General features: G+C 46.4%; 1 protein-coding gene across 2 annotated transcripts in view; it reads left to right on the forward strand.

Moving 5' to 3' along the window:
• Positions 1-1,449: 1,449 nt before the first annotated feature.
• UBE2V1 (ubiquitin conjugating enzyme E2 V1) overlaps positions 1,450-26,059 on the forward strand; it is a 37,151-nt gene continuing 12,541 nt past the window's right edge. For both annotated transcript variants that reach the window (XR_013263619.1, XM_077460512.1), the window contains exon 1: positions 1,450-1,564. Coding sequence is in view for 1 of the 2 variants with exons in the window: in XM_077460512.1 (XP_077316638.1) it covers positions 1,543-1,564 (22 nt within the window). In the remaining variant the exon portion in view is untranslated. The remainder of the gene's footprint in view (positions 1,565-26,059) is intronic.

Consider the following 26,059-nt stretch of genomic DNA (forward strand, 5'->3'; position numbering starts at 1 on the left):
AGGTTCGATGGACACAGATTACTATTGTCAGCATCATGTCGAATCTCCTATCTATATCAAACTGTTGTCACAACGAAAATGAAGATAAAGCATTTGTTTATGATGGATCTTTCGGTTTTTGGATTCTGCACGTTCGTTATTGTTTGTTAAAAAATACCCCAAATTTGGACGAAAATGCATTCGAATGAAAACGAATGCACACTATTATATTTTATATTATTATTATTATACACGATTTATATAGCGCCAACAGTTTATGCAGCGCTTTACAATGTATAGGGGGGGGGGACAACACAATTACAGTAAAATACAAAATACAATACAAAAGGTACAGGAGGGCCCGGCTCGTAGAGCTTACGTTCTAAAGGGAGGGGGTGGTGGTACAAAAGGTAATAGCTGCAGAGAATGATTTGACGGGGGTGGCTAATTGTCACATGGTGGCACATGTCTAATTGACAGCAGCGGGCGCCGATGACTGTGCTGCTATCAGTCTATCCAATTAGGATCCGAGACACCGGCTGGAGCTGGTGTGCTCGTCTCCGTCACTGGTTCAGGTAAGTAAAAGGGGGACTCGTGGGGGGGGGGGGGGGGGGTTGGAGGCGCCTGCTACATCAAAGGAGTTTTTCACCCTAATGTATAGAATGCATTAAGGTGAAAAACCTTGAGGGTTTACAACCTCTTTAGTGTTGGTGCAACCCTAATTAATATTATTATTATACATTTATATAGCTCTGACATATACCGCAGTGCTGTACAGAGCACACTGAGCCAGTCATATCAGTCTCTGTACCAGAGGTAGGGCTGTCGTAAAGAATGGGACACACCTGGGCAGTGCCCAGGGGCCCCAGGTGCATGGGGGCCCATGATCAGGAATGGGGGGGCGGACGCTGTGCTGGGGAGGGTGGTCTGGCGTTTTGGCTGCTTGTGCTTGACAGGAGTAACTGCAATGTCACTCCTGTCAGAAGGAGCCGTGGTCGGCTTCCGCTGGAAAGAAGGTTCAGCTTTCTAATCATTCGGGGGGATCGGAACTTAGAACTCCCCTCAGTCAGTGTGGGAGAGGAAGGAGGAGCTTACACTCTAATATCCCCCCCAAAGTCACACACTATTATTATTATACATGTATATAAGCACTCATAGGATGTGTGTCAGGCCTAGCACAGACTATAAAGAGGATTTCTGGACCGGAAGTCAGCAGTGTGTTGAAAAATACCACCCCCTCCCCCCCATACAAAATGTTAATCTATTACACATATCACTTATATAATAACTGCAGCTTGCCGCTTATGGACGGTGGTCCGGTATTTCGATTTTTATTTCACAGCCAGCCATCAGATTCCCTTTTTTCCCCGGACACTTGCCCTCATCAAACATGGCGGCCCACTGCTCCGCTCTCCCAGGGTTCTCTCCCTTCCTGTGTGCACGCGCTGACCCCGCCCTGTCCCTGTGACAGCTCGGCTTGGGGTGGGGGGGCGCGCGCGCGCGCGGAAGCCCGCCCTGCGTGACGTCACCGAGAGGCGGACTCCGGAGCACAGTGAGCGCAAGATGGCGGCCACCACGGGCTCGAGTGAGTTGTGAGAGGGGAAGGCGGGGAGGGAGAGGCGGCGGAGGGTGGGCGAGGGGCCGGGGGAGGCGAGGAGGAGGGGGCGGGAGCCCGGGGAGGAGGGCAGGAGACCGGCTGAGGGGGCACCGAGCCTGGCCGGCCTCATTCTGCCCTGTCACCCCCTCCCCTCCTCCTCCCTCTTCCGGGAGACATGGGGGGAGGTGTGAGGGGAGCTGTCACTGGAGGGCCCCCAGGGGCCACACCTCCCCCCACTCCTCTCCTATTTACTGCCCTAAGCCTGAATACTGGGGGGGGGGAGGGGGCACACCTTATAAAAGGCTGAGAGGGAGGAGACCACCTGGGGCCCCCAGGGGCCACACCTGAACCCTCTTCACAGGACCCCCTCATTCAGGGTGTGCTGTGTCTTGGGGGTCCCATAAAGGGCCCCTATTATACAGAGTACACTGTGCCCGGCTTTTCATCAGCTATATTTGGTACCCGGGGCCCCTAAGGGCCACACTTGAGCCCCCTTTACAGCCCTCCACCCTCATTGAGTCAGTCTTGAGTCTGGGGACCCCACAAAGTGTCCTCATTATACATGAGGTGTAATTGGTACCGGGGGCCCCTGAGAGCCCCTCCCCTGCAGTCATTCTTGAGTGTGTGTTGTGTCTGGAGGTTTGACATTGGGGGCCCCCAAGGGCCACACTTTGACCCTCTATGCCAGGCACACTTATTCACCCCCCCCCCCCCCCCCGACAATGGGTTGTCTGGAGGTTTATATGAAGCTCCAGCATTGGCCCTAGGAGCCCCCAAATGCCCATCTAGCTTATGAGGCGCTGGTTGTAGTGCATTATGTATTACAGGGGCCCCACCTGGACCTCTTTTTCTTGTCTTTAATCCTGGTTTGAGGGTCCCATGTGTCCTGGGGCCCCTGTAATACATAATGCACTGTAACCAGCTCCTCATAAATTAGATTGGCACTTGGGGGGGGGGGGGCCCCAGGGGCCACGCCCTGACCCCCCCTCACAGGTCCATTGCCTCCAGTTCTGGTCTGAGAATGTGGAGGGGGCAGCAAAGTACCCATTGTAATACATGGAATGGTATAACCCGTCTCTCATGAGGTATGGGGCCTAATCTGGGCTTTCTTCAGACTTCGCTTCTGGTCTTGCGGTGGGTTGTGTTTTGGGTATTCTTGTAATTGGCATAATGTGTCCATCTTGTTAAGTCATTTGGCACTTGAGGCCTCTTAGGTCCACGTGCCTTCGACCCAGGGGCCCAGTGAGATGACTGCCCCGACCAAGGATCCCGCTGCCCGCTGAGGGGCCCTTTGGGCTTCCTGCCCAGACTGAGGTTCCCCCAGAGGCAGCTGTCTGGACTATGGGTCTCTTTGGGAAACTGAGGGCCGGCTCTTGAGGTGGCCGGGTCCCACTGAGGTGGCTGGACCTTGGTTCCCTTTGGGGCTCCTGCCAAGACTGAGGGTCCCACGGAGGTGGTCTGACTATGGTTCCCCTTTTAGGCTTCTGCCAAGACTGAGGGTCCCATCGAGGTGGCTGGACCGTGGTTCCCTTTGGGCTTCCGCCAAGACTGAGGGTCCCATCGAGGTGGCTGGACCGTGGTTCCCTTTGGGCTTCCGCCAAGACTGAGGGTCCCATCGAGGTGGCTGGACCGTGGTTCCTTTTGGGCTTCCTGCCAAGACTGAGGGTCCTGCGGAGGTGGTCTGACTGGTTCCCTTTGGGCTTCCGCCAAGACTGAGGGTCCCGCCAAGGTGGCCGGCTACACTGAGGGACCCACCAAGGTGGTCAGACTGTGGTTCCCTTTGGGGCTACTGCCAAGACTGAGGGTCCCGCCAAGGTGGTCAGCCACCCTGAGGGTCCCACCAAGGTGGCTGGACCGTGGTTCCCTTTGGGGCTCCTGCCAAGACTTAGGGTCCCGCGTAGGTTGTCAGACTATGGTTCCCTTTGGGCCTCTGCCAAGACTGAGGGTTCCACTGAGGTGGCCGGTCGGACTGTGGTTCCCTTTGGGGCTACTGCCAAGACTGAGGGTCCTGCTGAGGTGACCGGTCACACTGAGGGCCCCACCAAGGTGATCGGACTGTGGTTCCCTTTGGGGCTTCTGCCAAGGCCGTCCAGACTGAGGGTCCCACCAAGGAGGCTGGACCGTGGTTCCCTTTGGGGCTGCTGCCAAGACTGAGGGTCCCACCAAGGTGGCTGGACCGTGGTTCCCTTTGGGGCTCCTGCCAAGACTTAGGGTCCCGCGTAGGTGGTCAGACTATGGTTCCATTTGGGCCTCTGCCAAGACTGAGGGTTCCACTGAGGTGGCCGGTCGGACTGTGGTTCCCTTTGGGGCTACTGCCAAGACTGAGGGTCCTGCTGAGGTGACCGGTCACACTGAGGGCCCCACCAAGGTGATCGGACTGTGGTTCCCTTTGGGGCTTCTGCCAAGGCCGTCCAGACTGAGGGTCCCACCAAGGTGGCTGGACCGTGGTTCCCTTTGGGGCTGCTGACAAGACTGAGGGTCCCGCGTAGGTGGCCAGACTCTGTTTCCCTTTTGGGACCCATCAGATGGCACTGCAGCAGCTCACCGTGCTGCTGTATAGAGTGTGCAACTGTACGCACTTAATAAAGTTGGGGGGAAAAAAAATTGTGGTACCCCCCCACCTACAGCAAAACACACTGGCCCGCACATCAGAATGGAGTGTGAGCGGGCGCTAAGTGCCAATTCTCACCACATGCGGTGGGACTGCGTTGTGCGGCTTTTCCGGTGCAGTCACCCCACAAGACCAGATAAAATGCCTCGCCTCTGATGTGCGTTCCGGTAGTGTGCGCTGATAAAAATGACGGCAGCGCAGTGCGGGGGCAATCCTCAGACTGCGCCGCAGCAAATAGAACTGAATGAGATTGTTAATGTGTGACAAAAACAAAAAGTGAACAGAAGCGATAAGCCGGGGTGGGCACTTCAGCTGTGCCGGATTGCACCCCCCACCAGATGAAGGGATCCTCGTCCTTCGATAGTTCTGAATGGAACAAAAAAAGTTCTATCTTCTGATACAAATGTAACAAGTTCTGGTGTCGCCCCTGTACACCCCCCCCCCCCCCCCCCTCCCCATGGGGCAATTGTTATACCTCTGCTATGGGCCTGTTTATTTCCACAGTTACTTTGTCATTAGGTAACCGATACTTTTATCTTGTAGAAATCATTTCATTTTGTATGCAGACAAATATAAAAAAAAAAAAAAAAAAAGTACAGAACTTAAAAAGAAAATACTTCTCCTCCTGTGATCAGTGTTGGAGCTCATTAACACACGTGGAATCCCTCGCCGCTCCTCTGAGAAGCCGCCAGGCAGCGGCTGGGAGGTGATATGTCGCCTTCTCGCTGCCGGATTGAACCCACAAAAGCCCGCGCCACAGCACTGCAACCATATCTGTCGCATGCCGTTGTTGTGCATCCCCATTCACACGATTGGGTCTTGTTCAGCGGCTGTACTGACCACCAGATGTAACCACGGTTATGGTTTTTTTTTTTTTTTTTGCTGCATATGTGCAAACCCATCCAGCTGACTTTGCAGCTTCTGGAAGGGGGGTGGGGGGGGGGGGGTCTAAAACCACAACCCAACCGCTTTATTTTTACAAAGTGTAAACTAGTTCTAAAGGTAAAAAATATATATATTGTTACTGTAGCTAAAATGTCTAAATGTTTTTTATTCTTTTTGTCCTGTTAACAATTACAATTCTGGTACAAATCATCGCAGGGTTATTTACGAGTTGAAAGGTTTCGTTTAATGCAACACTGAAAAAAATAAACAACAAAAAGTATAACGTAACATAAATATAAAAAATATATATATTCGGTAACATAACATATGACAAAATATAAGGTTACATATTAAAAACATAAAGAAAGTAGCATAATATAAACAAATATATTTTTGTAACCTTAAATATATTTTTGTATGCTAAAAAAAATGTGTGTGTTTATATTATTAGATAAAAATATATTTTTGCATTGGAGAGCGTGCCCTGTTGTTTTTTCTATTGGATATTGGTGGAAAATCAGGAGCCCACCCTGACACCAAACTCCTGAAAAAAGGAAGAAACCCACCCTATTTTTGGATAGATAAAAAAAAAAATATTATATTATTATTATTATATTTACACTTTTATATTTTCTTATGTGTAAATAATATATATTTAAATTTTTTATATATATTATTTACACACACATATATATGTATGTGTGTGTGTGTGTGTATATATATATATATATATATATATATATATATATATATAGTGTGTGTATGTGTGTGTATATATATATATATGTGTATATATTAGAAAAAAACAACGGGACACGTTTTCCAATGCAAAAATATATTTTTATCTGATTGCTCTTCAAGGCATAACAATGTAATGCATAATGCGCTACTGTACAGTTACGAGCATACCATGCTCTTCATCAGGATTCGTGCAATAATATACTAACAGCCTCATTTCTATACCAACACCACAGGGTGTAGCCTCACAGTGATAACTCCATTATCACACCAATTCTAAATTTAACCCTCCCCAAAATTAAATCCTAATGCAAACTAAATCTAAACATCTTCAAGGCATAACAATGTAATGTATAATACAAACTAGTGCATGCCTATTACTCATACAATTCCTCAACTCCTGGTGCAGGAGGAAGAATCGGTTCCTATATATATTTATACTACAGATTAGTCAATCGTCATAGAAGGACCAAAAGAAAAACAGGAAAAACAAAAAAACAAAACCAAATCTCTATTTCTCTTCAGGCTGTCTATGGCCTCTTTTACACGGACGGACCGTTCGGGTCCGCCTGTCCGTTTTTTTTTTTTTAGGCAGACCTGAACAGACGCTCCATAGACCGGCTCCGATCCAAAAAAAGTGTGACTGAGGTAAACCCTTATCAGCCATAGTCCATCTCCAAATACATTCCATGTTTCCTGTCCTGTGTGCTTCCGTTCAGCCTGTAAAGAAGCATAAAAAATGTACCTTTCACAATCTTCATTAAAAAAAGGTATGAATCGTAATCCCTATTTATTCCCTCAGGGTGCAGGGACCTTCATTTATGTATCCACCATACTTCTCTTTGTTTCAATTTTAAAATCCTGTCACCCCCCTCTCTATTTCCTCTAAAACCATGAATCTCAAATCCGAATCCTTATGTCCCTGATAATGGAGTTAATGAGATACATCTGTGAGGCTACACCCTGTGGTGTTGGTATAGAAATATGAGGCTGTTAGTAGATTATTGTACGAAGCCTGATGAAGAGCATGGTATTCTCATAACTGTACAGTAGCTCATTATGCATTACTTTGTTATACCTTGAAGAGCAATCAGATAAAAATATATTTTTGCATTGGAGAACGTGTCCCATCGTGTGTATATATACATTTTTATGTTACCGTATATATTTTTTTTATAAAAATATATAAAAGCTAACAGTATTATTATTTTTTTATGATATAATATTTACTATATACATACACACACACACACACACACACACACACACACACACACACACACACACACACACACACACACACACGTGCGCTGCACACTTAATCATTGAAAAAAAAATCTTGATCTTGATTCAACCCCTCTGAGATCTCTATTGCAGAGTTTGCCAATTCTTTCATATAACAAGTGAAGAGATTTATCAGCTGTCAAAAGAAAACATCCAGGCAGTCTGCCAAGTTTTTAAAATGAAACATTGTAACTAACTTCCTTCTTGGATCAAAGGGAAACTTCTGTGTGTTAAGAAGAATATCCAGGCAGTCTGCCAAGTTTTTAAACATGTAAACGCAGGAAGTTTAACCACTTAAATTTTTTTCTGACACTTGTTTCTTAAGGTAAAATCAATAGTTTTTCCCAAGTGTTCTTCCAGGACAGCCCTTGAGAGATGGAGCTCCTCCCATCGACACAGGAAACACATTGCCACAGTTCAAAAGGCGGTCCCTCAGGTCCCTGGTCAGTCATTTGTGTTTCCTCCGTCGGAGGAACATGTTGCCAGGAACCTGGAGGCCCCTCTCAGGGGCTGCCTGAGAACCTGCAAGCCTAAGGGACCGGGTCCTGGTTTATGGCTGCAGTTTGGGTCCATACCTTTTTTCTTTGGCTCGGGTACCGTCCAGCTGAACCGGAGCAGACCCGTTACCCTCCTCCTTCCAGTGCCGAGGTGGCCAGGGGCAGAATGACGCCGGTTTCCCCCAGGAGTGGTGAGTGGAACCTTCCATCTTCCCTCCTCGTTGCAGGGGGTCGGAGACGCCGAGCGTTCACTTCCGGCGGAACCGCGTCATCACTGCGTGCCGAGACTTCCGGTTCCGGGTCTCTAAGGGTACAAGGAGGAGAGGGAGAGCCAGCGCTGTGCCTGTGAAGCCCGACCAGCGTCCAGCTATACCGGATTAGCGGCGGGATTCGGAGCGTCAGAGGGGGACCATGGAGGCTATTCCCCAGGATACTCCGGCGGAGACAGGCACCAGCCAATCCCAGGTAGGCTGCTGGGCATGCTATTACTCTGGTGGAGTGGTGGTGTTTTGTAGGCTGGGCCCTGTAGTACCCCACGGTGGCGGTTTACTCACAGTGAGGTTGTTTGTTAGTGGTGATTCTAAGAGGGACATGGTGCTGACGCTAAGAAATCCTTTGTCTTCTTATTTTCAGGCTAAAGAGATGCCAAGGGAAGACAAGACAGGCCGCAAAAAGTGCCCTAATTGTGGGAATAGGTTGTCCTCTGGCTCTAACAAAGCCCTATGCAAGCAATGCATTGCAAGCTTGCTTAAATCTGAGGCAGATTCCCCTTTAGCAAAGTTTTTGGGCTCCTTTAAAGAGGAAATGGCGTCGACCTTTAAGTCCCTCCGGGAGTTAATCACTGACGTGGGATCAGCTGCAGCTGCCTCCACGAGTAAAACAACTATAATCTCATCCTCACCATGCCTTACAACACCCAGCTCAGGGGAGCCCCGTATGGTCAGGGAGCCTAGCCCCACGTTGATTAGCCCCGAATCCTCTGACACTGACTCGGGTCAGGAAGAGGATCAAGCAGCATCTAAAGCCTCAAAATATAGATTATCTCTCGAGGAAGTAGATGAGCTAATGGGGGCTATCTATGATACGCTGGAAATTGAGGAGGAAGAAACTCAGTTATCCAGACATGATCAAATGTATGAGGCTCTGGGGAAAAAGAAAGCAAGGGTTTTTCCTATACATAAGGTGCTTTCTGACCTTGTCCTTAAGGAGTGGTCTGAACCAGACAAGAAGGTTTTCTTTCCTAAATCCCTTAAGAGAAGGTTCCCTTTTGATGAGAGCCCAGAGGCGGTCTGGAATAAAAATCCAAAACTAGACGCCCCTCTGTCCAAAATCTCAAAGCAGGCTGATCTGGCCTTTGAGGATATGGGCCACCTGAAAGATCCCATGGACAGGAGAACAGACATTGTCTTAAAGAGGGCCTGGGATGCCTCTATGGCAGGCTTAAAACCAGCTCTAGCCACTTCCTGTGTAGCTAGAAACCTGGAGTTCTGGTTATCACAACTACAAGAACATTTAAAGGCAGGCACTCCTAGGGGGGAGCTTTTGAAATCCTTCCCTATGCTTTTTAAGGCCACCAGTTTCATCTCTGACGCCTCCACGGACTCCGTTAAATTTACGGCTAAATCTGCAGCACTTTCAGTGGCAGCAAGGAGGTCAGTATGGATGAAAACCTGGGGGGGAGACACGGCGTCTAAAACCCGCCTGTGCAGCGTCCCTTTTACAGGAGACTTAGTCTTCGGGCCTGAATTAGACTCCGCCTTAGAAAGGACGGCGGACAAAAAGAAAACCTTTCCCGCAAAAAAGAAAAATTTTCAAAGAAAAATTTTTCGTCCCTTTAAGGAACCCTCTAAATCAGAGAAGAGTTCAACCCCCAAAAAACATTGGTCGGGACATAAAGGGAAAGGAAAAGGGGCATACTGTTTAGCCGCCCCAATCAGGATCCCAAACCCCAGTGACGTCAGGGTTCCTGTGGGAGGAAGATTAAGCAAATTTCTTCCTCAATGGGAAGAGACAACCTCGAACGAGTTTGTCTTAAATATAATAAAAAGGGGTCATGCGCTGGAATTTCACAGCAACCCTCCTTCCAAGTTTCTGGTGACAAAGCTTCCAAGTCACTCAGAAAAGGCCAGGGCCTTACCTTTACTAATAGGGGAAATGGTAGATCAAGAAGTATTGACACCAGTCCCTATTCAGGAACAAGGGGACGGTTTTTACTCGCACATCTTTGTGGTAAGAAAACCGTCAGGGAGATTCAGACTAATTATGAACCTCCGTCCACTGAATCGCTCCATCCGTTACAAGAGATTTCGGATGGAGTCTATTTATTCCATAAAGAATCTCCTGCAGAAAAGAGATATTTATGGCAACCCTGGACCTAAGGGATGCTTATCTGCACATTCCAATAAGGGAGGAATGCCAGAAATTCCTTCGGATGGCAGTGCAGATAGACACAAAGGTTTACCACTTTCAGTGCAGAGCACTTCCCTTCGGTCTATCATCCTCTCCGAGAATCTTTACCAAGGTTCTCGGAGAGGCTTTAGTTCCTCTGAGGCTTCAATCAGTCTCAATTATCCCCTATCTAGACGATCTGCTCCTAACAGCACACTCAGAGAGTCGTCTTTCTCAGGACCTAGAATTGACTCAACTCAGTCTGAGACGATTAGGGTGGATTGTCAGTCAGGAGAAATCCAAGACAACCCCAACACAGGAGATCCTGTATCTGGGGTACTGGATCAAGTCTGTAGATCAGAAAATTATACTGCCGGAAGAAAAGATTTTGAATCTGTGGCAGAGAATATCTTTTCTTCAATGCAGCCCCAAATGTACGGTGAGGGAAGTAATGTCGGTCTTAGGTCTTATGACGGCAGCCATTCCAGCCGTCAATGGGCCAGGTTCCATCAAAGAGAACTTCAGGGTTTTCTGTTAGAACAATTAAAAGGCAGAGATCTGGAGGAGGAGGTATCGATCCCCTCAAGGGTAAAATGCTCCCTCTGGTGGTGGAAGGACAGGGAGAACCTAACAAAGGGGTTCATTGGTCCTTCCTATCACTTCAACACTAACAACGGATGCGAGCAGTTGGGGCTGCGGGAGCCCACCTAGGCTCAAGCTGGGTCCAGGACAAGTGGACCCCGGAGGAGAAATGTTTCTCTTCCAATTGGAAAGAACTAACAGCAATCCTGAGAGCTGTTCTAGCTTTCCACCCGCAATACAGGGTCACCATCTACAAGTCCGTTCAGACAATACGACGGCTGTAGCATACATAAACAAACAAGGAGGAACCAGAAGTCCTCGTTTGATGTTGGTAGCCAGGACGCATCTCCAGTGGGCAGAAGCCAATCTGGAATCCATTTCTGCAGTTCACCTGAAAGGGAGCTGAACAACACGGCGGACTTCTTGAGTCGACAGAGGATTTCGAACCAAGAATGGTCTTTACACCCAGAGGCATTCAATCTCATAACAGCTCACTGGGGAGAACCAGAGGTAGACCTTTTTGCGAGCAAGAAAAATGCAAAGGTTCCCAATTTTTTCTCGCTAAACCCAGGAGATCAACCCCTGGCGGTAGATGCCCTGCAAACTCCATGGACTTTCAGTCTGGCGTATGCATTTCCCCCTCTTCATCTCATTCCGAGGGTCCTAGCAAGATTCCTCAAGGAGAAAACCTGTTTGATTCTAGTAGCACCTTTTTGGCCCAGGAGACCGTGGTTCACAACGTTGCTACAATTGACAGACTGTCCGCCTCTAAGGCTTCCCTACAGACAGGACCTCCTGTCGCAGGGACCTCTTTACCATCCGCAGGTCGCCACACTGAAGCTGTCAGCGTGGTTACTGAGGAGGAAATCTTAAGGAGTAAGGGCCTGTCAGACGAGGTAATTGCGACCTTACTACAGAGTCGCAAACCAGTCACGAGAGCTATTTACAAAAAAGTCTGGAAAAAATTCAATAGCTGGCTGAATGGCCGTGACATAAATACGGCTAATATTCTACAGTTTTTATAGGAAGGCGTAAACAAGGGTTTAACCCTAAGTACTATTAAAGTACAGATAGCTGCCTTAAGTGTATACCTAGATGAACGCTTACAGGAAAATCCTTTTGTCGCTAGATTCTGTAAGGCAGTCGCTAGACGCAAGCCAGTCAGAATCACAAAAGTCCCATCCTGGGATTTAGCAGTTGTGCTAAAAGCTTTCTTGGGGTCACCCTTTGAGCCTATCTCAGAGGCCTCCCTAAGGCTTATTACCTTTAAGACAGTTCTCCTGGTGGCAATCACTTCAGCCCGTAGGGTCAGTGAAATCCAAGCACTTTCCATCAGGGAACCATTCCTACAGATCCTAGAAGACAGAGTCATTCTAAAGACAGACCCTGGGTTCTTACCAAAGGTAGCATCTAGCTTCCATAGGTCCCAAGATATTGTCCTCCCTTCATTTTGTCAAAATGCAGCAAATGAGAAAGAGGAACGTTTTCATTTATTGGATGTGAGGAGGTGTATTCTAGAATATCTTAAAATAACAAATCCATTCAGAATCTCAGACTCCCTTTTTGTCCTTTTTTCCGGACAGCGTAGGGGACAGAAAGCTTCAAAAGTAACCATAGCTAGATGGATTAGGCTAGCTATAGCAGAGGGGTATAAGGCCTTGAATAGAGATCCTCCTGAGGGTGTTAAAGCTCACTCCACAAGAGCGTTGTCTGCATCCTGGGCAGAAAGAGCTGGTGCCACCCCGGAGCAGGTATGTAAAGCAGCCACATGGTCAAGCTTTTCCACCTTTACAAGGCATTACCGACTGGACTTAATGTCTAGTCAGGATCAGGCCTTTGGGAGGAAAGTCCTCCAGGCCGTGGTCCCCCCCCTAATCTGGTAAGTACTTGGGGATCCTCTCAAGGGCTGTCCTGGAAGAACACTTGGGAAAACTGGAGTTAGTACTTACCGGTAACTCCTTTTCCGGTGGTCTTCCAGGACAGCACGATCCCACCCTTTATTTGATTGTAGTGATGTACTAATGTTATTACCTGTTATGGTTTATATGTTTTTCAGTTCCATCCTTCGGTTCTTGGTGAATGACTGACCAGGGACCTGAGGGACCGCCTTTTGAACTGTGGCAATGTGTTTCCTGTGTCGATGGGAGGAGCTCCATCTCTCAAGGGCTGTCCTGGAAGACCACCGGAAAAGGAGTTACCGGTAAGTACTAACTCCAGTTTTTCTAAAAAAAAAAAAAAAATTACTTGGAACCCTCAAACATTATATATATTTTAGCAGAGACCCTGGGGAATAAAATGTCAATTGCTGCAATATTTTATGTCACGCTGTATTTGGCCAGTGGTCTTTCAAATGCAATTTTTTGGGGAAAAAAAATACACTTCAATGAATAAAAAACAAAGTAAAGTTGGTCCAATTTTTTGGTTTTAATGTGAAAGATGTTTCACCACGAGAATCGTGATTTATCTTCTAAGCAAAAAAAATCCAAATTCTCATTTTAGCCAGAATCGTGCAGCTCTTAACACACACGCTTTTTTTTTTTTATGATATGTTATAATATATATATATATATAAGGTAATATAATATAAAAATATATATATAAGGTAACAAAACAAAAAATATATAGTATAGTGATATATAGTAACGCCCCCCCATTAAATCATTCCCTGCATCTATTACCTTTTTGTACCACCACCCCCTCCCTTCTGTACTGTAATTGTGCTGTCCACCCTCTACATAGTAAAGCGCTGTGTAAACTGTTGGCGCTATATAAATCGCGAATAATAACGTAATAGAAAAATTTATATTAGCAACATTTTTTTAATTTTTTTTATCCGGAAGTGCAAAGGGGAAGGATCAGACATAACTGGATGTGACTGAAAGAACAACAAAAAGAGGGTGCACCAGCCTAGCGCAATACTTTTATAAACCATTTCATAAAAGCAAATATTATAGCCACAAATGAATTAACAAGCCCATCAATATGTTGAAAGTCACAAAACGCCAAATCTGCAAGAAGAAGCCATCCAGGTCCAATATAGCTGATACGATTCAAGGGGTAACCCCTCTTCTTCATACTGCACTTGGTCCGTAGACTTTGGTTTTTGGGGGTGTATAGTATGCTCCTCCGTATCCACTATTGATTATTTTATTTAATTCCCATTGTCCCTACTACATCCCCCCCATCTTGTGGTGGTGTTTGCTCAGACCTGACATCAACGAATGTGATCTTTGATGTGGGCCTTATCAACCATGGGAGGTTACATAGTTACATAGTTAGTAAGGTTGAATAAAGAAACCAGTCCATCCAGTTCAACTTGAGTGAGTGTCTACATTTGTCCCTATCCCTGTACATTGCACACTCACATTGGTCCCTACCATCAAGAAGCCCACAATCCAAGGTCCCCATTCATATACTAGGGCCAATTTTGTACAGAAGCCAATTAACCTACCTGCATGTCTTTTTGGAGTGTGGGAGGAAACCGGAGTTCCCGGAGGAAACCCACGCAGGCACAGGGAGAACATGCAAACTCCAGGCAGGTAGTGTTGTGGTTGGGATTTGAACCAGCAACCCTTTTTACTGCTAGGTGGAAGTGCTAACCACTACACCACTGTGCTGCCCCACACTGGGTGCAAGCTTCATGATGTGGGCCTCGCTACGTGGGTGGTCGCTGGATCTATGCTCTTGGATGTAAGCCTCTCAAGTTTTGGTGAACATTGGTCCCATATTATCCAGTGTGGGCTTAGCTGTCATCTGTGGGTTGTCACTGGGCCCATGTTTTCTCATGTAGGCCTCACTATCAATCGTGGGTGTTCACTGGCTCAATGCTGTTTGATGCAGACCTTGCTGGTGTCTGTGAGTTGTCACTGGGCCCATGTTCTCCATTGTGGGCCTAGCTATGAATTGAATTTGGTCACTGGACATCACCGTCTTCTGTGTGTGGTCACTGCACCAATGCTCTCCAATGTGGGCCTTGCTGTCTTTAGTGTCCACTGGGCCTATTGTGTCCGGTGTGGTCTTTGCTGTCATCCATGGTTGGTTACTGGACCCATGCTTCCCGAAATAGGCCTAGCTATCAACAGTGTATAGTCGCTGGGCCCATGTTCTCCTCTAAACCAGGCCTTTATCCCCAGGAGGACTCTCTCATCTCCATCTTGAGTCTCCGGTTTTCTGCTCTGGCTGTGTGTTTGGAGATCAGGACTCCATTAAGTGCGGTCTTTGGGTGTCATACAAAACACTCCGTGTGTCAGGCCTTTCAACGTTGGTCTAGAACCTTCTGGGACACATTTGAAGGAGCCACAGCAGGTGCTGCACCAGCTGCGATTTTTAGGAAGCTTTGGCATCCCGCCTCCTAAGATTCACTGGGCCGCTTAAACTGCCTTCAGTTACAAGCCAACTATAATATTCATACATTGATATTTTCATAGACTTTTTCCTTTATCGAGTGCAAGTCCGATAATTGATTCCTACATCAAACTGGTTGCTGTGGGCAATGGACATGTTCACACTTTTATAAATGGGCCCTTGCTGCAAAGAATTCTTCGTTTTTTTTTTGGGGGGGGGGGGGGGATTATAACAGTTTTGTAAGGAGTCATCATTTTAGTTGCAGTTCAGCAAATATGAAAACAATTTGTCCGGTTTCAGTTTTTGAAGACAAATCATACGACTCCTGAGAATTTCTCAAACTTTTCACTGCCATAAACCCTGAGGGGAATCCCATTTTTACCGTTACGCCCGAGAAATGTTCTGATGGTGTGGCCAGCTGGTCACGGAGGCGATAACGGAGCAGATCGCCTCTATGGCCTTGGAAGACCAGAGCAACGTCATGACATCACTTCCGGTCCAGGATGGAAGTAAACGGATATTTTTTTTTAATTTAATTTGTTTGTTTTAATTTTTGGGGGGTGGGGGGAGGGGTTTCTGTTAAAGATAAAGGAGATATTTGGAGTCTTTTTGACCCCTTATCTCTCAATGGAGATACCTGTCATCCTTTTTTCTATTGCAAAGGATGTTTAGTTTACCTGAAAAGTGATCAAAAGAAAAAAACCTAAAGACAGTGTAAAAACAAAAAAAATAAAAATAAATTAAAGCGCCCCTATCCCATTGCGCTCACGCATAGAAGCGAATTAATACGTAGGTCACACATGCATATGTAAACGGTGTTCGCACTATACATGTGAGTTATCGCCACTAACATTAGAGTGAGTTCAATAATTCTAGCACTAGACCTCCTCTGTAACTCTCTATAGGGGTAACCTGTAAAAAAAAGTAGAAAAAAATCATTTAAAAAAAAATGAAAAAAAAATCATTAAAAAAAATGAAAAAAAATTATTTTTTTTTTACTTACCAGAAATGCCTGTTGCTAGGCACATCATCCTAATCTGCCTCTTCCTCCTCCGCGGAGATCTTCTTTCTTCTCTCCTCCGTGCGGCGTCTTCTGGGTAATGGGTCGCGCTGTGTTCTGGGAACTGTGTGTCCCATTCACAAAGCGCTGCACGACTCGCGCATGCGCAGTAGGAAACGGGCAGGCTCCACTGCTTGTTTCCCTTAGATCGAATGGCGGAGCCGAGGGACGGGTCGGCCTCAGGCGGCCGACATCGCGGGCGCCCTGGACAGGTAAGTCGGCTTAAGTCAGCAGCTACAGTGTTTGCAGCTGCTGACTTAAAATTTTTTTTTTTTTTTTTACCTGCCCTCCTCTTTAAGGACCGCCTCCTGCACATATACGTCAGAATGGCACGGCTGGGCACAAGCACGTACCTATACGTTGCTCTTTAAGTGCCCCGCCGTGGGTCGAGATGGCGGCGCACTCCCGACCCGGTCCTAAGCTCCGTGGCCGCGGGACCAGCGGACCTGATCGCCGCCGGTGTCCCGCGATTGGGTCACAGAGCTGAAGAACGAGGAGAGGTAAGTGTAAACAAACCTCTCCCCGTGCTTCCTACTGAGCCTGTCACTGATCGTCTGTTCCCTGTTATGGGGAAAGACCATCAGTGACGCCAGACGCCAAGCCACGCCCCCCCCCCCCCCCCCCACAGTTAAAAAAAGCCCCACACTTAACCCCTACACTGCCCCCTAGTGGTTAACTCCTTCGCTGCCAGTGTCATTTACACAGGAATCCATGCATTTAAATAGTACTGATTGCTGTATAAATGATAATGGTCCCAAAAATGTCACAATAAAAATCGCTGATCGCCGCCATTACTAGTAAAAATAAAAATTAAATATTAATAAAAATGATATAAAAAACTATCCCCTATTTTGTAAACGCTATAACTTTTGCGCAAACCAATCAATCGCTAACTGCGTTTTTGTTTTTTTTAACCAAAATATGTAGAAGAATACGCATCGGCCTAAACTGAGGAAAAAATGTTTTTTTTATATATTTTTTGGGGATATTTATTATAGCAAAAAGTAAAATATATTGCATTTTTTTTTCAAAATTGTCACTCTATTTTTGTTTATAGCGCAAAAACAAAACAAAACGCAGAGGTGATCAAATACCACCAAAAGAAAGCTCAATTTGTGGGGAAAAAAGGACGCCAACTTTGTTTGGGGGCCACGTCACACGACCGCGCAATTGTCAGTTAAAGTGACGCAGTGCCGAATTGCAAAAAGGGGCCTGGTCCTTTGGCTGAAAATTGGTCCGGGGCTTAAGTGGTTAAGTACCCTAGTTTGTTGCCATTACACTAGCGTGCGCAGTTTTAGAGCGTGACATGTTGGGTATCTTTTTACTCGGTGTAACATTTTTCAGATTTTACAAAAAAAAAAGGTATGTATTGTATTTGTTTTAAAGTTAATCAGTGTGTTTTTTTTTTTTTTTTTCCCCCAAACAAAAATTACGTGAAAAACTGCGCAAATACAGAGTGACATAAAAAATTCCAGCGATCGCCATCTTATCCCCTAGGACAGTGATGGGGAACCTTGACACCCCAGATGTTTTGAAACTACATTTCCCATAATGCTCATGCATTCCGCAGTGTCGTGGAGCATCATGGGAAATTTTGTTCCAAAGCATCTGGGGTGCCAAGGTTCCCCATCACTGTCCTAGGGGATAAGATGGCGAAAAAAAAATATATATTATATAATGTTTGGGGGCTATAAGTAATTTTCTAGAAAAAAAAATATGGATTTAAACTTGTAAACAAAGAGTTGCAGAAAAAGCCTGGTCAGCAAGTGGTTAACAGGAAGTCGAAATGTTGATAGTTTCATCTGTCTGTATCTCGGGATCTCCCTTTTGTTTTGTTTTGTTGTTTTTTCCCCTCGTGATGGTTTCGCTGTAGATATCTTTTTTATTTTTTTGTTTCATTTTTTTGTATTTGAGTTCTTTTGACCTGCTTATATTTTTGGTGTCCCGGTGTTGCCTCTTGGTGTTGACTTCCACACTGTGTGCGGCTGAGGACTCCAGGACATTACTCAGTGTTGTCGTGGTGGCCATAAACTCTGTTCATTCCTGGGAATTAAGACTTGGGTAGGGATCGTCTATTATCACGATGATCAGGGCTTTATATGTGGGAGATAGCAGGCTGAGTCAGGATGCTGGGCGGTGTGCTACGCAGGCAATTAACATTTATTTATAGGTGACTATAGATATCAAAAATGTCTTTTGTGTGTTATTTTTATGAGGTGATCTCATGGATCATGAATAATATTTGTTTCCCGTCATACAGGTAATAAGCCTGCAAACCCAGCCTTTTTTTTTTTTTCCCTAGCTCTCGGAATAGCGATCCACAGTGGATGTGACAGGCAATGAAAAGGCATTGCACCAGAACGCCTGCAGCACCACGGTTGGGCCCCATTCACTTGAATAGGTCACATTCGGCAAATAATTCTGCCTGCTGAACAAAACTGCGGGGGATAATTTGCACCTGAATGCTTTTGTGTACACCCCCACCCATTGAAGCTTTAGGGGAGGCATTGAAAACGAGGCTCAACTGCATTTTTTACTGCCCCCCCCCCCCCCCCCCTTCCCCAACTGCAATAATCAACAAGGCCTTTGTTTTCAGATGGAGTAGGGAAAGCGTAGAACCTCTGTTGGGTTTCAATTGCCATCTTGGGTCTCCATTGTGGATAGTCACCCCCTTATTCCCAGTGTTAATTTTAGGACTAAAATGGCATTTTAGTTTTATTCTCATTTTAGTCTTCGGCAATTGTTTTAGTTTTAGTCGGATTTAGTCAACTTAAATGTCCTATGTTTTAGTCGACTAAAATCTCCAGTACATTTCAGTAATTGCAATTTAGTTTTAGTCTCTTGACTAAAATGGCGTTTTAGTTTTAGTCTTTTGACTAAAATGGCTTAGTTTGACGTATTTTAGTCATCTCAATTGTTTTAGTTTTAGTTGATTAAAATATTTTAGTAGACTAAATTAACACTGCTTATTCCCCTTCCTTAAAGCAGAGTTCCACGGTTTTATTTTTTTTTTATTTTTTTTAAAGTCAGCAGCTACAAATACTGCAACTGCTGACTTTTAAAATATGGACACTCGCCTGTACAGCGCGCCCGCAATGTCAGCACCCGAAGCCGATCTGTCGATTGGCTCTCGGGTGCTGCCGCCACCATCTTCAGTATGGGAATCCAGGAAGTGAAGCCTTGTGGCTTCACTTCTCAGTTCCCTACTGCGCATGCACGAGGTGCGCAATCCGAGCGGCCCCTGCTGTCTCTGGGATCCGTGTGTTGCCCAGCAGACAGCGGTGGGGGTGACAAGAAGTGGCGGGTGACAAGAAGTGGCGTAGCTCTATGCCCGGAAGTGGGTGCAGATACCTGTATTATACAGGTATTTGCACCCCCCCCCCCCCCCCCGAAAGGTATCAATTGTGGCACGGGGGGGGGGTGGTCCTGATGAGCGGAAGTTCCACTTTAGGGTGGAGCTCCGCTTTAAATGGACCTGAAGTCTGTAATACTTCTGCTTCCAATGTCCGATGCCTGCGAGGTCCTGCACCAACATCTCTACCCCCCCCATGTTCTATCTGTGTAGGAGTCCAGTCATCCCAGCCCACAGGCACTGAGCTACAGAAAAATGTGAGCAGACAGGTTTATTTTAAAGAGTCACCCCGCTCACAATTTTTTATTTTAGACTTTAGTTCAGTTTTAACCGCTTGCCCTCCGAAAAGGTTTTACCCCCTTAATGACCAGGGCGTTTTTTCGATACGGCACTGCTTTACTTTACTACGCTTTATTATTTCCGATGCTATTGTGTCCAGACGGGGATGGCGGGCCAGAACACACCAGTCAATACTTTCTGCCATTGATAGAGCAGAGAGGGATTGGATCCCCTGTCAGGTTTTTTTTTGCTGTATGTATCCCTCTTCCTGAGCACCCTCTCTTTGTCCTGTCACCAAAAGAAAAAAAAAAATAAGTTTTGTGTTGACAACAGAATAAAAGGGGAAATCTTCCAATGGGGATACTAGTTCTGGTGATACCCTGGGATTTCCTCACTTTGCAGGGATTTCCTGTTCCTGTTTCGCGGGTTTGGGACAGGAAGTGAAGGAAAATCTCCCCAATGGGACACAGATGGCAAAAAATAAATAAAAAATCATGACAGAGGTTAGAACCCTGCCTTGCTTTTTTTAAAATGGAAAAATAAAGTTTCACCTGTAGTTCCACTTTAAAATCAAAAAGGTGTCATTTTTTTTTTTTTTTTTTTTGTACAGCTACTTCCTTTCTTTGGTTTTCTCATCTAGAAAAAGTCTTAGGAAATTTTGTACGGAAATTCTCAGAACATTCCAATGTAGTTCAAAAGATAAAAAAATTTAATTTTGGAAGGAATGGATTTTATGGAAACCACATAATTCGTTCAAGGAAAAAAATTCCATCTTGCTTCTTGGAGGGCCTATTCACAGTAGGAACTGCGTGTAAAATGCACTTGAACCCGGTGCGGTTCCTCCGAAACTCACATGCAGTTCGGTGCTGTGCAATTTCAGCCCCATTCATTTTGAATGGGCTGAAATCGCACCTCACCAAAAGTGGTGCACGCACTACTTTTTGAAATGCACTGCAACCGCATCACCTGGTACTTCATGGCACCATGCAATCCTCTGCGGGCAAACGCACTGCGTTTGGGGAAGGGGGGGAATATTGACTTTTTCACTGACCCCCCCGCAGCAGATCGCAATGGCAGTGCGATTTGCCTTGCAGAAAGCCACACAGGAAGGCAGCTTATCCGCACTGCATTCTAGCGTGAATGGTCACTGGGGTCAAACATGATGCTCTATTTAACCCATTAAAGTGATTTTAAAAGCTCAAGGCTTTTTGCCTTCATTTATTCTATGCATAAAGTTAAAAGAACCTTCTATGTGCAGTGGTCCTCAGCCCCCCATAACTCACCTGAGCTCCCTCGCCATCCAGCTATGTGCACAAGAGCTGAGCTTCTCCTGGGTCTCTTATTCCTCATTGGCTAAGACAGAAACGGGAGCCATTGACTCCTGCTACTGTCAGTCACAGCCAATGAGGAGAGAGTGGGGCTCTGTGTGTCTTATGGGCGCTCGGAGCAGGCGGCTTGCTTTTTGGGGCACTGGCTGAAGATGTGGAGCATTAGCAGGGGACCTGTAAAGAGGAGGATCGGGGATGCTCTGTGCAAAAGTGTGTGCGTTTTTGTTTTAGTTTTTTAATAATGAGCTTTTATTGTCACTTTAATCACTTCAATACCAGGCACTTAGACACCTTCCTGCCCAAGCCAATTTTCAGCTTTCAGCAATGTCGCAATTTGAATGACAATTGTGCTGTCATGCTACACTGTACTCAAACACATTTTTTATAATATGGTGCCAGTCAGTGCCCATTTGTGGGCACTGATTGGCACAAATTGGGCATAATTTGCACATGTGGATGGCCGTGGGGGACAAACCTGGCCATCCACATGTTGCCCCCTTCCCTGCTGGTCCTGGCGGCTCTCCTGGTGGGCATTCGAGGGGGGGGGGCCTGCGCTGACTGACACACCGATCGCTGTGATGGGCTCCCCTTATTCTGAAGGACATCATATGATGCCCGTTCAGGATAACGCAACCACCACCCAGCCGTCATTTTGCTATAGACCGGGGCGGGAAGTGGTTAATGGTTAGGAAAATGAGCAACCTCTTAAGCGGAGTTCCAGCCTGTATTAAAAAAAAAAAAAAAAAAGAAAAGTCAGCAGCTACAAATACTGTAGCTGCTGACTTTTAAGGACACTTACCTGTCCAGGGATCCCGCGATTCGTTCATCAACTTTGGGTGCAGGTGCCGACATCCTTACTAAGGGAAACAGGAAGTGAAGCCCTGCAGCTTCACAGCCTGTATCCTACTGCACATGCGCTGCGCTTTTCTGAATGATCCTGCTCTCTTCTGGAACCTCTGTCTCTCCCAGAAGGCAGCGGGGGGAGGAGGGGCCGGAAATTGTGTGTGTAGATCGATGCATCCGCATTGCGACGATCTTATGCCGGCCATACACGGTTCGAATTTCGAAATAATTTTCTTTCAAAAATCGTATCGAAGAATTTTCGTATGAATTTCGCACCATTAGTGGGGTGCAGCAACAGCCGATTTTTCGTGCGGAAATAAAATTTGAGGAATCGGACATGTTGGAAATTTTTTGAAAAACGAACGATTTTCTAATCAATGATGGGAGAATCGTGCGAGAAGCGTAATAAGAAAAGAAAATGTACGGAGATAAACGAAAATTTACGGAGAGAAAAGAAGATTCCCGGCCAAGAAAATTCTTTTCTGTAGCAACATGAGGTGAAATTGAAGGCTTGGTCGGCCGAATTTCGAAAATCAATGGTGGCACCATCGGATCACAAAAAAAACAAATTTTCTGATTTTGAAAAGAAAATTTGTTTGAAATTCGACCGTGTATGGCCGGCATTACCCCTGGAAGTGGGTGCGGTTATTTGCTTTTGACAGCTATCCACCCCAACACCCCTCCCCCCCAGAAGGTGCCAAATGTGGCAGAGGAATATGGGGGGGGGGGGGGGGTGCGAACAAGTGGTGCTAACTTTTTTTTTTTTTTTCAATGTCCTACCCATCTATGGCCAGTCGGTCTCTCTCTCGGATAATTGCGGTGACACTCTTCTCTCTTCTCAACTAGTTTGTCTTCGTCTGTGGAGGATTTCCCAGAGATGTAACGTGCCACAAGACATAAACACTCTGCTGTTTATTGTACGATGATCTGTGGAATGTTGTGCCTGGTGGTCCCTCTGTAACTCTCAAACATTGTCCTGGTGTGTCCCGTTCCCCCCCCACCACAAGGTTTTAGAACACCCTGAGAGTGGAGATTGCTTGCACTGCAGTTTCCACCGTGCCTCCCTTCATCTGACCCTTCGCAGTGTACATGTTCCTCCTGTAGATAAGTCATTTTGAAGACTAAGCCATTATTCAGCCATTCAGTTTGAAGGGGGAAGTTTTACTGCCTGTAGTTGTATGTTGGCGATTTAATTGGCTGAACATTGCTTCCCGCCACAAAGCAGCACTGTGTAAAAATTTCTTCTCGGTTCTGCTTAGCCACTTCACCTCCGGAACTTTTACCTCCTTTTCTGACGGGTCTTTCTTTTTTTTTTTTTTTTGCGATACGGCACTGCGTTACTTTAACTGACAATTGCGCACTGTACCCAAATAACATTGATGTCCCCCACACACACACACAGCTTTCTTTTGGTGGTATTTGATCACCTCTGCGGTTTTTATTTTTATCGCCAGAAACAAAGAAAACCAACAAAAAAATGTAAGAAAAATAAATATATATATATATATATATTGGGACTGCGACATTGAGGTGGACAAATCGGACACAGACACTTTTTTTTTGGGGGGGGGGACCAGTGACACTAATACAATGATCAGTGCTAAAAATAGATTAAGGCTTACCTGTAGGTCCAATAAATATCTCCTAAACCTACACGGTTTAGGAGATATTTACAAAAAGACAGGCGCCGTAGACAGTGGCGCACTGGGCATGCCGCTGCTAACGACGTTCGTGGCGGCTCCCGTGCGCATGTGCGGGGGTGACGTCATCACTGCTCCAGCGCTGTGAGTGGCCGGAGCAGTGATACCCGGAAGAAGATGGATGCTTCGTGCTACAGGGGACAGCGGTGACATCGATGGCTCCTGCGTCAGGTAAGTGACACATAACGGGCTGCAATGCATAGTAGCCCATTATGCTTTACCTTTGCAGAGAGACAAAGAGGAAGTAAACCCATTAGGGTTTACTTCCTCTTTAATCAGGACTTGAAAGAATGCAAATAGTAATGTAAACATTATTAGCGCAGCGTGCAATGCATACAAAATAGAATTTACAATTTCCTTAACGATTCACTATGAGATTCATGGGCTCTCAGTGCTGTATTACTTATGTACCCCAGCTACATACAGTATACAGTACTGTGTTCCAGCAGAGGGATGTGAACTTAACATCCCACTCCCAGGAACAAAACGGAGTGGGGCTGAGCACTGCTGCATTTTCTGAATGAATACAAAGCTTCGTCTGATTGGCTGAGGTTGAGAGGTGGGCAGATGACTCACAAAACACAGAGCTCCCTGTGAATGGCTGAGTAATGCCGGCAATGGAGCTGTTCATATCCCCACGTCTCATGTCGCAGCAATAATGAAAAAGATTCCTGTACTACTTTTTACCAATTTCATTGCGACTTGCATAGACTTCTGTTAAATGAAGTTGCAAGCCGCAATGAAATCGGCAGTGCAAATTGCACTGATGTGCGGCTTTGAAATCGGCGATAAAGTAGCGTGATTTCAAATCGGCACAGGTGTGAACCAGGGAAAGCACCTGGAGATCAGCTAAATTGATTGAAAAGTCTTTGTTAAAAAAATATATATATTTATTACTTCCCTCCTCTGTGCAGTTGGATTTGCACAGAGTAGCCCGGATCCTCTTTCTCTGGTCCCGCTTTGCTGCTTCTGGCCCCTTCCTCCTGTCAAGTGCCCCCACAGCAAGCCGCTTGCTGTGGGGGCACCTGAGCCGAGTCACAGCTCCGTGTGTCCACACGGAGCCCTATCCTGGCCCCACCCCCCTCTCGTTACTGGCTAACTGACTTTGATTGACAGCTGTGGGAGCCAATGGTGCCGCTGCTGTGTCTCAGCCAACTGGGAGGAGAGTCTCAGGTGGCTAAGACACTTGTGGACATCACTAGAGAGAGATGGGGCTCAGGTAAGTAATTAGGGGGTACTAGGGAGGCTACTACACACAGAAGGTTTTTTGTTTATCTTAAATGTGTTTTTGTTTTAAAAAAAAAAAAAAAGTCATACTTACCACCTCCTCTGTGCAAGGGTTTTTCAGAGTGGCCTCGTTCCTCCTTTTCTGGGGTTCCTCTGCCAAGCTCCTGGCTCCTCCTCTTCTCGAGTCCCCTAACGGAGAACTGTTTTCCCTGAGGGCACTCGTGCGGGCACGCTCCCGTTTCCTGCTGCATCCATTGGCACAGACAGCAGGACCCGGAGCTGCCCCCCAGCTCCCGAGTCACTAGATTTGATTGGCAGCAGCAGGAGCCATTGGCTGTGCTGCTATCAATCTATCCAGTGAGGACCCGAGACACCGGCTGGAGCTGGTATGCTCTTCCCCGGCGCTGGAAAGATTGGGTTCAGGTAAGTAAAAGGCGGGCAACACAGGAGGTTTTTGACCTTTAATGCATAGAATGCATTAAAGTCAAAATCCCTGAGGTTAACAACCCCTTTAATGCATAGAATGTATTAAAACCTTCTGCCTTTTTACAACTCCTTTAGGCTGAGTTCACACTGCTGCGGTGACGAGATTGGATGTGATTCGCACCGCAGTGCAAATCGCATCCGATCTCTGTGCGATGCGAGTTCAGCCATACAGATAGTATGGCTGAATTCGCATCGCACAGGACCCTTTTTTTTGGTCCGCAGCAGAATCGGATCGCATGGGTGTTCACACCATGCGATCCGATTCCTGTCCGAGTTTGCAGATCGCACTGTGATATGCGAACTGATCTGGGGGTGTCATTAACTTTTCACTGACACTCCCAGCAGTTCGCATAGGGCAGTGTGAACTGCCACCGGGAGGCATGCGATGCGGGAACCCGCAGCGGATTCGCAGCGTTCCCGCATCGCAGCATTGTGAACCCAGCCTTAAAGTGCAGCTCTGGGCAATAGTAAAAGATATAAAAATCCATATGCAGTAGGACGTCTCTCTGCATAATGTACACATTTCCCGTGTTTTCTCTACCTGATGATCTACTAAAACTCTAGGGAGCTCCTGACTTCCTGTTTGAGGTGACAACACTGCTTCTACTACAGTGAAGTCTCAAGCAGTGTTGGCAGACCTGCCCAGTTCTCTGTTGAACTATGCAGCTCACCCCCCCCCCCCCCTTTTTTTATTGATAACAAAAGCAGGGAGTTGTTTTGTATTTGGGACAGCTCAGGCAGGGCCCTCTGACAATGTGGATGCAATAATAACCAGCTAGTTAGTACTAGTTGGTGAAGCTTTGTAGAGCCTGTATCTGTCTCTTCGTTTCACTTCCTCTTTCTGCATCTACGGACCTCTGAGCGACGTCTCTGCCAGAT

This window comes from Lithobates pipiens, unplaced genomic scaffold (assembly GCF_037356315.1).
Source record: "Lithobates pipiens isolate NorthernLeopardFrog02 unplaced genomic scaffold, aLitPip1_a1.2 Scaffold_28, whole genome shotgun sequence".
In the NCBI taxonomy this organism is placed as follows: domain Eukaryota; kingdom Metazoa; phylum Chordata; class Amphibia; order Anura; family Ranidae; genus Lithobates; species Lithobates pipiens.